At 35.1% G+C, this 15,636-nt stretch overlaps 1 protein-coding gene across 1 annotated transcript in view; it reads left to right on the top strand.

The window, feature by feature from the left end:
- LOC106472412 (ankyrin repeat domain-containing protein 13C-like) overlaps window positions 1–15,636 on the top strand; it is a gene marked incomplete at its 3' end in the record, with an annotated part of 52,528 nt that overhangs the window by 5,166 nt on the left and 31,726 nt on the right. The window contains exons 2-3 of the mRNA XM_013933057.2: window positions 2,382–2,423; window positions 14,634–14,738. Of these exons, the coding sequence (XP_013788511.1) occupies window positions 2,382–2,423; window positions 14,634–14,738 (147 nt within the window). The remainder of the gene's footprint in view (window positions 1–2,381; window positions 2,424–14,633; window positions 14,739–15,636) is intronic.

Below are 15,636 nucleotides of genomic sequence, written 5' to 3'. Positions count from 1 at the left end.
AACTGTTGAATGACAACTCTCTAACACACAACTGACATGAAGATAGACACCATTATGGAACTGACGACTATTTACCTACAGTCAGCTAACTTTTGGTACAGTCTAGTCATGGAATCATCACTCTCTGCAGTTTCAGCAGACATCTTCATGGAAGGTTTTGAAGAAAGAGCTGTCTCATCTACAGATATAAAAAACCAAGGTTTTATAGGCATTATGTTGACAACACTTTTGTAATCTGGCCCTATGGTCATGAAAACTTACCAGCCTTCCTAGAATATCTTAATTCTATAGACAAAAGGATTCACTTCTCCATGGAAGTACACAAACCTAACCATTATTGACATGCTTATTAGCAGACACAAAGGTAATATTACTACAACTGTATACAGAAAACCTACCTACACTTCCACTCCTATCATCCAACTTCTGTAAAATGTGATATTTGAGGTTTTTGAGATGAGGGAAATATATTTAATCTTAACATTAACATTATTTTGTACATGGACTATTCAAAGCAAATACTCAGTACATTCATGGACAAATCTTTATTTTAGTTTCTTAAAAACACTTCACTAAAAAATATGAGTTTCTGTATGTCAAAAACTTATAAAGTTAACCGAAAGACTGCCAAATTTTGTGAAGATATACACACTATATCGAAAGTTAGAAGTATTAAATCTAAAAAGAGTTTGAACGAGTACAAAGAGGTCTCATGGTCAGTCCAATTGACAGAACCCATGTTGATAAAGTTAATGGTACTGCTACACCAAATAATTTTTATTTAACACGTTCGCTGCCACATAGTAAATTAATTATAAAAATAATTAAACATTCAAGAGGTGCCAAAGAGCAGTCACAGTGTCCCAAACTCATATGCCAAAAGAGAAAGTTGGCTTTGAAACATAATTGTCTGTGACCCACCAGTGTGTCATGCAGTTCATAATTAAAGGTTGGTTGTGAATCTGTTAATTAAATAATGTTTTTCTGGCTATCCATAGATAGCTGGTTTGTTCTCTGGATTATATTTAATTTTCTTCAACACACCTAAACACACAGCAGAAAATTTTAGGATTTTATGAAAAATCATATCTAACTTTGTGCAATATATGCTTTTACTATACTTCTTGTTCTCTGTGCGATGTCTTTTCAAATATATCTATATATTTATACATATGTATCTAAATAGTTTAGGGTGTCACTCTTTATAGTCTTAGCTTAACAAACATTGTTTTAAATTCCTTTTATACCACACTTGAAACAGTGTTTTTAGACATAATACACCTTCAAATAAGATACGGTAACATGAATTAGAAGTGTGACTAATATAAAGGTGTTAGGGTGGCAAAAGAAATGCAGAAATGTACAGACACTGATAAATATTTATTACTGGTTTTTAGTATAAACACTCCGAGCTTCACTCATGCAGAGATTAGCTTGGGTACAAGTATTTTGAATACAGAAAATGTAATTTTTCATGGTTTATTACCCTATGACAACTGAAGATTCTACAAAATCTGAGTTTTCTGAGATCTTAATAACTAAGAACATGTGAATAATGTCTCTATTAATTCTTCTACACCTGAAAGAAAATAATTTTAAAACTGTAAGCCTCTCCTTGTAGTTAACTGTGCATCATTTTGCAACATGTAGCATGTCCCTTCATTTTTCAAACACTGATTTCCAATAAAGAGACCAAAACCAAACACAATATTTCAAATGAAACTCACCATTTTTATGCAAGATTACAATAACATTCTTGTGTTGCAATTCAACTCTTCCAAATAAAATCCACAATAAAAAAGCATGGAGACATTATAATGGTCATTTCTGTTGTTCTTAATGAGCAACCATAACTTTCAGTTGTAACTGTTCATATTCAAGTATTTAATGTAATTTCAGCATTCATTGAATATTTTCTTTTTCATAATGAATAGTTCTCCAAAACACAAGAAAACATGTATAAACTTTTAGAGTTACAGATATATATCCAGAACTTTTTTATTCCACCACTCATGACAAGTTAATGACTTGAAATTTTTTACTGAGGACAGTGAACAAAGGATCATGGACACAACAGACATAACAAAAATATGTGAACTTAAATATTAGGGATAAAAGGTTTCAGCTTTGGAAGCCTCCAGTAGGAGCAAGCTTGTTTGTTGAAGAAATTTAAGCTAGTAATGCCTGATAATGTGATGTTTGCTATTAGTTTTAATTTTTTAAAGCTTTTACTGGATAGGTATAGTGTACATTTATGAATGCAAAGGACACATTTATATTGGATTTTGTTTTGAAATCTATAGTGTATGAGTTCATTTATATTCTAACATGTTTTGGGTATGTCTCATTTTAATTATATTAATTGAGTAATTTCTTTTAAGGAAATACACCACTTCATCTTGCTGTCATGCTTGGACATAAAGGTATGTTTCAGAGTAATGTGTAATGAATGTATTGACTAATTTCTTTTTTTTATGTGTGGTATTTTCATTTTGAATTGATTTCTCTAAGAGTGACAAGATAGGTTTGTAGAATAACAGATTTGACAGAATGTTTATTTCAAAGTAGTAATGAGTAACTGAGTTTGTGAGAATGAAATAAGGAGACTGAGCTGGATTGCACAGAAATACGAGTAACAGTCTTTATTTAAAACACAAATGCTATGTGTCTACTCTTTAAATAAAAGGCAGACACTTATTTTGATTCCAAGCTCTTTACAAACTGCCCTAGTGGAGATTCTATTCCAGACAAAGTAAACCTAATGCTACTTAAATAGTCTGGTAATGTCTTACTTACCCAGAGAAATTATTACTACCTACATGACTTGAGGCACCAAATTTCCTACCATTTGAGGACACTGCTCTCTACATTCATGCACAAGGTGCAGCTTTACAGTCACACTTCCTATGGGTAAATTAGATATTAGCTCAAGAGACTGACAAAGTATAAAGGTAGTTACAATGAAAGCAATTTAATTGGCTTTCTTGATCATGTGTTATTTGAAACTACACATACACAGAATAAGAGATTAATTTCAAAAAATTCTATATTAAAACAATGGTAGAAAATGCATGACATGCCTGTATGCCACAAATGTAGTATGTGTGTGTATTTATTTTTTAAAAATAGTATAATTATTTTAAACTCTTGAAACAAATATCTCCTCACACAGAATAGCTTCTTTCTTCTTCTTCAGCCAAAGAGATTTACAAGTCAATTAGCCTTGTGAAAACTCCCGCCTAATCTCATGTAAAACCACATGAACTTGTGCCATTGCATGATAATGTAATCATGCAACAGAACACTCCAACAAGAGTATGACACACTTCCATGCCCTATGACTTCCTCTACCTTTCTGCTTGTGATTCCTCATACTTTTCCTTGGCACTGTCATGAACAAGTGTGTTTTGAGTTTGCTTAGATGTGACCTTTTTCACTTTTTTAACCTTCACTTGGTTGAGTTTTAACACACTCATTATGAATTCACAGTTTAATGTGAACACTTCTTCTGCTGATGTGAGTGAATATATTACTCATCCTGAACAAAATACCAATAATTCCATAGGAAATTCTTTATCTGTGTAAGCTGTGACAGCCATTGCCCAATGTGTGATGGGGTCCATGATGCAACAAGACCATCTGCTTCAGTCTCTTCCACACACTTCCTTTCCCCCTTCCTTCGAGCTTGATATTGAGGAGGATGAATTTGAGCACCTTTTTCTGCCTTCAGGTTTTGCTATGAAAACCACTCTTAGTCATCCATGCACTATTTTCCTGACTTCAACTTTTTTGTCGATATCCTCCTCATATGCCTCTCTTTCCTTCACCATGATGGAAACACTTCACTGTTCTCCTGGTGACTTTTCTAGGGACTCTAGAGTGCTTTTCTTCTCTGCAACGTCCCGTTTCACGTACTTTGCCTTTTTTCTTTTCACTTGATTCCTTTGAACAATACAATATATAAATACAGGTTAATAAGTATTTTTATTAAATAAAGAAAATAATAAAAAATATAATTCAACAAGCAAAGAAAAAAAACTAATTCCAGAATAACAATATTTCATCATATTTAAACTACAAAATCACTAACAACATCAAGTAATAATCAGCAATAATATTCTTCAGCTATATCTCGTGAACTAACTTGTTAAAGTTCAATACAGGGTTTTTTGCTTATTAGTTCAGAAGATTACAAATCATGTGATCATAATTTACATACTCTTGTACACATTCATAATATCTGTAACTAATTTATATAATCTTGGGCAACATTAATGATATCTGTACGATACACTAGGGGAAACTGATGTCAGTCTCATAATACACGTGTATTTACTCAAAATAAATGTGATCCTTTAGAAGATGAGTTAGCATTTTAATGTAACTCAAAATTCACAGATAAATTGAATGATAGAAGTATTGATAAATGAACAGAATTTGCTATATCACACTGTTCCTGCATCCTGACCTTCCACCTCTTCTCAACATACTTCCATTCAATGTTTCACCCACTGATCTAATCATCAGAGACTATCTGGTTGGTTTTGGACCATTGGGAGCCCATCTGTCTCAGTCTGCAGACTTATGGACTCATTTCTCTGTCGGCAGATGGGTTCTACAAGTTCTTTCCTATCACTTTTCTCTCCCAGCCTGTTGCCTTTCAACACCCATTCAATTGTGTTTACCTTCAACATCTGTGTTGGATTTGTTGAAGAACACAGGACATCAAGAGATTTCACAACCTCTTTCTGAGTTACTACTATTACTTCTTTGTTGTCCCTAAAAAAGACTGAAAACTGATACCCGACTATCAACTTTTCCTCTACCAATCCTTTCCTGGTCATTCCACATTTTCAGATGGTGAATTTTTCCTCACTGCATTGATCTTTCCAACCTGACTTTTGGATGAACAAAGTCCATGTGTTGGATACTTTTCTCCACATCTTGATCATCCTGTCTTTACAAAATGTTCTCCATTTCATTCATAGGGATTGCATTTTCCAGTTCCATGCCCTTTCATTTGGAATACCATCAGCACCTTATGTTTTCAGTTGCATTGCATGGGTTTTCACTCAACATCTTCATAATATTGGTCTTTGATTCCATTTCTACATGGATGATTGGTTTATTCTCACCCACTCCCAGGCAGTATCCTCCAAGCACACTTCCATTCATCTTCACAAAGCCACTTCGTTAATGTGGCTTGTCAATACTTCTAAGTCCTTCCTTACCCCGATCTAACACGTTATTCTCCTGGAAATTCTCTTCAACTCTTATCTCAGTTGTGCCCAACCTTTTCCATTTTGTTTATAGGACCTCGAACATTTGGTCACAAAATTTCGTGCCTGATTTTAACATTCTGTATGAGAGGTTCTATCTCTTTTGGGGACCATGGCTTCTCTGGAACTCCTCATTCCACTTAGTTATGCACATATGCATCTTCCATAGTGGGCATTGTGTGACCAATGGAACCTTTCCAGGGATTCATTGTCCTCACTTCTTCTGTACTGAAAGATTTTGCTTGGGGGATTGAATGCTCCAAAACTACCTCCAGCATTTCTTTACCTCTTCCAAAACTAGACCATCACCTCTACATGGATGCTTCACTCTCTCTGTATGGGGAGCATCCCTGAGTTGGGAAGTCTTTAATGGCTTTCACTTTATCATCATTTGTGTATATTCCTTCATAAGCAATTTTAAACCCTAAATATGATACTTGTGGTTGACAAAATTTTCTTTTAGAAACTTTCACAGTAAAATTCATTGTATGTAGATTGTAGAAAACCAAGTCAAGGTCTTTCAAGTGTTGTTCAAATGTGGATGAAAACATTATTATATCATCAAGATAAGCCTTGGAACATTCGGTTGCTCCTGCTAAAGCCTTATCCATTAAGTCTTTGGAAGGTAGCAGGTGCATTTAAAGACCAAAAGTCATCACTTTAAATTGATCAAGTCTATTATCTGTTATGAAAGTAGTTTTATGTCGATCCTCCATCTTAACATATATGAGGCAATGGATAGTGGTCAAATTCCGAAACTTGATTCAAGTTCCTGTAGTCCTAAAGTCCTAGAACCTAAAATCTTCTTGACAATAACTACTAGAGAAGTCCAAGAAAAAGTAGAGGGTTCAGTTAACCCATCATGGAGCATTTCATCCACTTGATCATGTAGCACTTGTAACTTAGTGGAAGAATAGTGATAATGTTTACTAAACAGTAGTTTTTATAAACAATGTTTTCACTCCAACTTCACGCATGGGTTTTGTCCAGTCCCTTGCAATATGTTTTAGGCTCTCTTCATGGGTAACCTTCCTCCCTTCTTGTCTGTCAAAAAAAAGGCACATTTTCTGTTGTTGGACATTGTGACATTCTTTCTACCCTTTCATCCTCAAGTTTTCTGAAGTTTTTTACCTGGCTCTTCGACCAGAGTTTATCACTGTTGGCCATCTCTGGCTACAGGGCAGTCCCATCTAATACTTGTAGGTTACCATCATGTATTCTTCTCTCCAGTCCTTATTATGATCTTCCATTCTTATCAACACCTTCATCCTCCCCACCCTGCTGTCCTTCCTAATTGTGACCTGAATGTTGTTCTCCATACCTTTACCTTTTTTTGAACCTTTAGCCTCTTGTTTCTTGTACCATCTTTCAGTTAAACATTTTGTACTTCTTTTTGCCTGTGGCCATTGATCATCTGATGTATAATCCATTGATTCTTCCCATATTATTTTTCGTCATGCATATATTGTTCTTTATCCTGATCAGGCTTTTCTGCCTAACATATATGTGGTTTGTTAAGGAGATAGCATATTTACTCGTATTTCCTTTCTGTCCATTTTTCACCTTTATTCTCACTCTGTTCCTGATAACCTTCTCTATCCTGTCTGTGTGGTTTGGTGTCATTTGGCCTGCACTGCTTATTTTTGAGGTTCATGCTCCTGTCTATTTATTCCTTGGAATCCCTCCTCTACCAAAGACATTTCTACTATTACCCTCACAGGATGGTTTTGTTAACTCTTCTGTTTAGCCTATGCTTCATTGTATGATGATTTACATTATCTAGCTGACATGTGAAAAACCCCACATACTTTCATCACACATTATCTTCATCATCTGGCTGTTTTTTCTTCATCAGTCTACAGGCTGCCTCCTATTGCAATTCTCCATATACCTTACTGGCCCTTACCTTTTTCAGGACCCCACTCAGTGGTTAGTGATGCTTGTCAGGATGTACTTAAATAAATTTGCACCATGTAGGGCCTTTCAGGCCTCATATGGTGCTCACTGATAGTATGGGTTCTTCCACAAGACTATTATAGGTATCTTTATGGTATATAATTTACTAAACAAGGCCCGATACAGACTGTACTCGCTCATGGACTATCATGAATAAAGTAGTGTTCGGATAGCTGCCCATACCTCTGCTCCTAGTTGAATAAACTGAGGCTGGCCTGCTTTTAAATATAGGATTTTAGTGGACACCCAAAACATCTCTCCATCTTGCTCTCCAATGGCCAGGAAGTTGCTGATGTACAACATCACTGATACTCTTGGCAACAACTTTTCTTATCTTTCCAGCACTTCTGTTTTTTCTCCCGCTCTTTTGGCCATCTAGTCTCAAGCAAACCAGTCACCTCTTTCCTTCTAGGCTGATTGTCCCTATGACTATAATTGTCCCCTTATGCTTGTGGAACTCAAGCTTGCTCTTCATTGGTCTGGCAGTACATTGGTAGGACCTGATGATGTTCACTATGAGATGCTACACCATCTCTCTCCTGCATTTCTTGCTCTCCTTCTGGTTGTCTTTAACCAGATCTGGCAGGACAACAATTTTCCTGATGCTTGGTGCAAGGCTATTGTCCTACCTTTTTCTAAGATTGGGAAAGATCTAAAGATTCATTCTAATTATCATCCAATCGCTTTGACCATCTGTCTCTGTAAAGTCTTAGAGAGGATGATTAATGCTCATCTTGTTTGGTTCCTTGAATCAAACAACCCTCTCTCATCCACCCAGTGTGGGTTCCATCAATAGACTCCACAGTGGGCCACCTGATTCAACTTAAACTCGATCAGGGAAGCCTTCCTCAAGAGAGAACATCTTGTCTCTGTTTTTATTTTATTTATGACACTACATGGAGGTATGGCATCTTGTGGGACCTCCACTCATATGGGTGGCATGGTCATTTGCCCATTTTTATTCATAATTTTTTATATGACATGCAGTTCCAAGTCTGTATGTGTTCAATTCTTTCCCATCCTTTCACACTGGAATTTGGTGTCCCTCAGGACTGTGTCTTGAGTGTCACACTTTCAGTGTCAAGATCAATGCTATTACTCGATAACTTCCTCCTACTGTTGGAAATGGCCTTTATGTCAATGACTTCCACATTTTTTGTTGCTCATTGAACATGAGGTTTAATGAGCGGCTGCTTCAAACTGCCCTCAATCACCTATTGAAGTGGACCAGAGCAAACGGTTTTACATTTTCTGTGTCCAAAACTCTTTGCATGCACTTTTTGCCACCATCGGCACCTTGATCCCAAGCTCCATCTCGGTGATGTTGTTCTTCCCATGGTTCCTGAGGCAAAATTCTTGGGTCTTATCTTTGACCATAAGCTTACTTTCATTTCTCACATCAAGCAGCCATGTTTCAAGTGTACAATGGCACTGAACATCCTCCATGTATTTTTTTCCACCTCTTGAGGAGCGGATCGATGTTCTATGCTCAAGATATATCATGCCTTCATTCGATCCAAACTGGACTATGGGTCTCTGGTCTGTGGATCTGCCAGGGTCTCTGCCGTGAAGATGTTGGATCCCATTCATCATCTGGGTTTTCAGCTCTGCAGGGGGGGGGGGGGCGTTTCTGTACTTCTCCAGTCCAGATTTTGTACACTGAATCTCACAAACCTCCTTTTCACCTTTGCCAGTTGCAACTTTTCCTGCAGTATGGTACCAAGTTTCAGTCTCTACCACAGCATCCCATAATGGGTTATGTCTTCCTTCCTCAGTGGGCTATGCTCTTTTGGAATAGATGGTCTGCCATTCTTCCTTTTGGCCTTTGCATCCAGGAGCAGCTGGCTTAATTGAGTCTGTCATTGGATGATGTTGCTATCTTCAATGATCAATCCATCATGCCATGGCTTATTACCATCCCCACCTGTGACCTTTCTTTGAATCATCTGAGGAAAGTGAATTATCTATTTGCAGAACATCTTTCGAACCATTCTTCTGTTTGCTCGGTAGTTGCTCGCAAGATGCCCTCTACAGTTTCTGTGTTCACTGTCGAGTTGTATGCCATTTCTCTTGCCTTAGATCACGTAGAAGATATGCATTACATTGATTGTACCATTTACACGTACTCTCTTAGCTCTCTACTGTCCCTGGAATTGCTAAGCGTTAGTTCTCACTCTGTTCTCATTGATATTCAACAACAACTGGCCCATTTCTCTCTATCTTCCATTAGTATCTAGTTTTTCTGGATACCTGTCCATGTCAGTATTTGCAGGAATAAGCTTGCTGACACTGCAGCTAAATCCATCTGCAGTGGTGTTGTCAAAGCCGTGCTTGTTCCATATATGAACTACGGTCCTGTATTCAAGGCATGGCTTCTCACCAGTTGGCAGTTGACTTGGAGTGAGCAACATCATAACAAGCTTGTCCAGATCATACCTTCTGTTGCTCTGAAGTCATCTTGTTTCCATAAGGATCGGAAGGAGGAAGTTGTCTTGGCTAGCCTACGTATTGGTCACATTTTTTAAACTCACCATTTTCTTTTATCTGTGACCTACCCACCAGTGTGTGGCCTTTGTGACACTCAAGTCGCAATAGCCCATATTTTACTGTCGTGCCATCTTTACGACTCTTGAGTGATGGCACCATTTTAGACACGTGTTTCCTAAGGGTTTAGCCCTGACATTGGATGGTGTCATTGGCGATGGTGATACTGTCCAACTTAATTGTGTTTTTAAATTTCTATAAGCCATTAGCCTTTTTAATTCTATTTGAGTCTTTTATCTGAATTTTGGACATTGTTTAGTTTTTAACTTGATTTATTTTTACATTTTATAGAATTTTACTTTTAAGATTTTTACCGTTTGTTTGGTGTAGATGGCCTAGTTGCTTTGCACCAAAAAATGCCAAACAATCAACCACTTTTTATCACAGGGAAAGGTTCATCTTCTTCCTATAATGTTTTAAAATTTGGGTGGCTTGAAAGGGTGATTAGATGTTTTCTCCATTAATTTTCCTCTCTGTATGGTCATTCAGACATAGATTGTTTTCTTTACAGTCTATTTAGTATTTTCTCACTTGTGCTGCTCCCTTGACCTTTTGAGGCATCTTTTTTTTTGCAATAGGATTATTTTCCTGTAGTACTTTATCTTCTTCCAATTTACATGGTTGGTAATACACAATATCTGGCTAGTTTCTTCTCTTATGGGTGATGACCCTTTTCTTAGCTTCAGTTTTTCCTGTTATGAGTTCTTGCAGGTGGTGGTGACGACACCTCCTAATACTTTATCCATTACTAATACCACAGGAAAGTTTCACCTACCTTGGCTTTTGTCTCCCTCTAGTTTCCATTTGCCACTTTTCATGGTGGATCTGGTGGTGAGTTGTTTATTTTTATCCTTTCTTTTTCAGGTCTCACAATCACCTCATTCAAAATACACACACACACACATGTATGTACACACTATGGAGATGATGGACCCCACAGAGCGATTGATGTGTTGCTTCACAGGGAATACAAAAATCTTCGTTAAATGGGGGAGTACAGAAAGCATTAAGCCTATCTGTCTCTGCTCTGTTCAGATGGGGTGTCCCACATGACTGCCTCAATGGTGCGTGTATATATATATATTTTCCAGACTATTCAGCACTTCACAGAGATAAACTACCACCTTTGTGTCTGTTGTTTTTAGTTGCAGAAACCCATTGCACTGTCTCTCAGTGTGCGACCTAATTCCAAATGATGATGCTTTATGACAACAGGTTATACACCTTTCTAGTATTCTACCCCACACAGATATCTTCCACTCCTTCCATTTCTTCTAGTAGAATACAAGAATACATGCTTCTCCAGTCCCAAGCACTAGGGAAGTTAATATCGAGAGTTCCTCATTAGGTGGTGCAGTCTTACTGGTACAAAACCAAGTTAATGTACCCTTTGTTTGGGAAGTAGTATATGACACCCCACTATATTAGAAATCAAGGCATTTCTGGTAGTTAGGTCTAGCAAAAAATGGTCTTGGGTTCACCTCAGGATGTAGATCTAGATTGCTATTCCCTGCATCTTATTTTGTGGTATCTCATGTAAGTATTTCTCTAATATTGAAAGGCTTGACTTATAGCCATAACCATACTACACACTCATGTTCAGCTGTCCACCTGTGACAAAATGGATGGTTGAGCAGTCTGCTATTCTGCCTAACTTAGCAATGTGTTGTGGTGCAGATCTGTCTGAAATACATTTTTAGGTAAGGAAAATATCAACTTTGCATCTAAAACAAGGAACAAAATCTGAGATATTTAACTTTTTTATCCTTTAGGTTTTGAAGGTTAGCTGTATTTTTGTATCATCTGACACTATTTACATCACTAGTTCTAACAAATACTCCAGTCAAACCATCTGGTCTTTCCTGAACTTCAAAATCTAATAAATAAAGTTAAGTCATTATTTTCCTGTTTAGCCCATCTCATAAATATCATAAAGCATAGTAAGAGAATTCTCTATTACAAACACCCCAGGACTCTTTCCTTTCCAACCCTTCTTAACAACCAAAAGTTCAAAACTTCTCAACTTGCTTACCTGTATAGTACAGATCCTAAATCATGTTTACAGCAATTTTACATAAAAACTTGTTAACCTTGTTTAATATCATTTACAGCAAATATACCCAACTGATATAAACAGTACTTATATTACGAATATCAAGTTAAGTTGTAGTTTTGCTCTAAGCAGGTAGCTTGTTCTGATTGGAAGGTAATATTTAAAAAGAATATATATCATTTTATGAATGATTTTCTCCTCCAAGTGCTTAATCATCATCCAGTGGATTTTTAATATGAAGCCTTTCTATTCTCAGTTTTAAATAGCATGATCTCATGTTTTATGTTAAGAAGAGCTCGCTCATGTAAATTTTTTGTTTCATTTACTATAATCTGTGGACCAAATGAATTAGGCCAACCTACATGATATTGTGCAATTGGGCAGTTAACCGAGATTGAAAGTGTCCGAATGGATTTCCTATAGTTGTTCCTGAAACAAGTAAAGATAATGCACTTAAAAGTAATGGAGTTATTTGACATTCAAGTAATAAGTGCATTAATATTGTCTGTAAGAAAGTCTACAGCGTTATGCTAGTACACAAAGTACGTCATTATAATAAACATATTAAATTCCTTCCATCTTTGTTTATCCATTCTAACAGTAATACTGAAGTAGATTATTCTGACATAAATGTTGACAAACTAGAGGAATAAGTTCAGCATTATTACTGTTTTGAAAATAATAAATAGGCTAAATATTCATGAGTAATTAAATGTAGTAAACTTTAGCTTTTATACGTTGATTAAACTTTTCATGCCAAAGCTACATTATGTATGTATGGCTATGTTTATTCTGTTAAGAAAGAATATATTGGTTTTTGTGTGAAATATAAGATAATCCAACTTGATTTAACTAACTTCATCAGCAGTTCATGGAGTTGATGTTAGTAACAAATTTATATATGGTCAAAAATGTTCATAATCGTTAGCAGACTTGTTTCTTCTACAAAGAAGAATCAAAATGTGGAAAACTTTAAATAAAAACAATACCTATTTTACATTGCTGAACTAAACCTATATTAATCAAAGTTGAAATTTTACAGAGAGTTTGAAAAAATACATGAATAGTAATAATAATGGAAAGTCTTAATAACCTTTTAAATAATTTCTAGGACCAGTAAACAGGTTAAATTGTGTTCTCTTTTTTAGTTAAAGTATTACAAATATAATTTAAGCAAACATTTTTTTTTTGCAAGTAATTCTGTACTGGAACAGTGTACTTGCATAAATTTGATCAGTTCAGAAATTACACTATTTTTTTAATTTAAGGTTTGTTATTCACTTACTTAAGTTTTTCTCAAGACTTAGGAGATAAGTTATCTAACTATGAAAATATAATTTAAAATATCTATAAGCTACCAAAAACTACATTACAGCCGTCACTACAACAATAATATGACTTAGACCTGCTTGCTTTCTCCTAGACCTTGGTTTTAAAACTTTCTGTTTAATTTCATACTTCTGTAACTTCCCTTTCTAACCTTCTTTCAGTTTGTAATTTTGCCTCCTACAAAAAAAACACATTCATCTGGTTACATTGAGTTTCTTGAAAACTAGAGCTTAGCTCAATATTTTCAAAAAATGTCCACATTACTATAATTTGATAATTGAGAGATTTTGTCATTCTTTTGTTTATGGAATGACACTTGTGTAAAAATCTTCAACCTTTAAGCAATATTTTGCAACATTTAATTTGGTAGTGAAAGGTAATTTCAAAAACTTCTAGCTAATTTTATTTTAAAAACATGTGCTGAATTTGAATAAATTAAAGGCATTGCAAACTAATGTTACCTGCTACAAATTGGAAGGATCATATTCAGTTTTACATAAAACACCATGTTTATTAATAGACCATTTCTCCTTAGTGAAAAAACATTTCTTAAGCTTTTTTAAAGCTGGGTGGAAATTTATTGCATTTTATATTAATTTACCATATTTAAAAAAAAGTTGCATTGTTCATGCCTTTTCTAGGAATAAAAATAATTTTGAGTTTAAACACTTATGGGGATCGACTGTGCATGGAAGATATGTCTATTGGCTATTACTGCAAAATTTCTACGTCATTTACTAGCACGGTTCACATCAAAACATGATTTAGCTGGGAAATAATTCAAGGCAAGTAGTGTGCACAAAATCCCAACAGTATGTGTATGAATTATAGCTACTTTGTGCATAGAGGTATCTATCAGAAACACATTTTTGGGTAAGAAAAATGTTAAGTTTTTCAAGTTTAACATCATTGCTAAAAAAAGGACAGCCAAAAATTGTTCACAAACAGCATTAATATGTCTCCTTTTTTTAAGTTAGATAAACGGTACTTCATGTGTGTGTGTGTGTGGATAATCTCTATAAACTAATGGTCAAATTTTGGACTTGAACAAAACTATCATAAAAAAATTATTGACTCTTTTTAACCCATAAATTACTGATTTGTTTTTATACTCTTTGCTTCGGGTATATTGCATAATATTTATAATAACCTTTTCCTGTTAGAACACTCATTGTAAAAAATATTTTAAATTACTCGTATTCTTTGTGAAACGAACAAGGGACACCAGTGATATTAGCTGCAGTATTGATGGTATTTGTATTTACATTTTATGTGTGTCTGTGTGTGTTACATGTTATTAGAAACCCTGTAACCAGAAACTCATTGACTCACAAGTAATTTAATGCATAACTAGTATAGAAAAACATGTTTAAAACTTATTGGGTCTACATAGACTCCATCAGTAATTTGAAATTTAAATTATTACAACATTTCTTAATATATGGTAGAAAAAAAAAGTAACTTTTTTACAGAGTGTATACAACTTTTACTTGCCCATGGTGCTCCAGTTAAAGTAAAGAATGCTTTGGGATGGAGTCCATTAGCAGAGGCCATCAGTTTTGGAAATAGACAGACTAGTAAGTTTATAATGGTTTTTCTTATGTCCATTTTAGACTGATTTATTAAGAATCATTGAAATGTTAGCACGATGATAGGATGCTACATTTCACTGAAACTACAATAGTTTTTAAATATGTTTTTTGATTGGCTTGAAACAGTTATGTGTTGCATTAACTTGCTTTTATCTACATCAGTCCTTATTTGCAATTAATATGTGATTTGCTGCTTTAGTATTATACAATTTAATTGTTTCCCTTTGTTCATGTATTTGGTAAGTATGAAGTTCTTCTGCTTACACTAAACTTTCATGTATCTTTCAGTTTTTTTTTGTTGCCAAAATGAGCATTAAAGTTTAAAAAGCTATTTTCCAAACCGTATTTTGGGAATTTTTATCAAATTGAAATAGTTTGCATGGTACAGTTGCTACATATTTTTAAAACATTTATTTTCTTGGATAAATTTAATTGTCATTCACAACTGATAGACATAAATGATTTTGATATGTTTATATAACCACTATTGTACTTGAGATCAAGCATCATTATATAAGTTAGTACCTAATACTTTTGATTTTATACATAAAAAATGTTTGGACCTCAAACTCAGCATCTACCATTTACTTTGTCAATTGAGTTATGAAGAGGCTGACCACCTGTTGGACTGTTTTAGACAGTGTCTTCAGCCAAGCTGGTGTCTCCTCATTGTGTTCATTTGTGTCGGCACTTTATCAAACAATAGGAAATATTTGGAGAACAATCAGCAACAATGAGTTATAAAATATCTGACCAGTTCAACAAGATAACCAGAAGAATTCAGAAAATTGATCCTAGATTCCAATTTAAAGTCAGGTGAATTCCGTTGGTCAAACATTTAGATTAACCCTCTCCCTACAGGCTTGACAGATTACACCAACCT

This window comes from Limulus polyphemus, unplaced genomic scaffold (assembly GCF_000517525.1).
Source record: "Limulus polyphemus unplaced genomic scaffold, Limulus_polyphemus-2.1.2 Scaffold5310, whole genome shotgun sequence".
NCBI lineage: Eukaryota > Metazoa > Arthropoda > Merostomata > Xiphosura > Limulidae > Limulus > Limulus polyphemus.
This window is presented reverse-complemented; position numbering and strand designations above follow the sequence as displayed.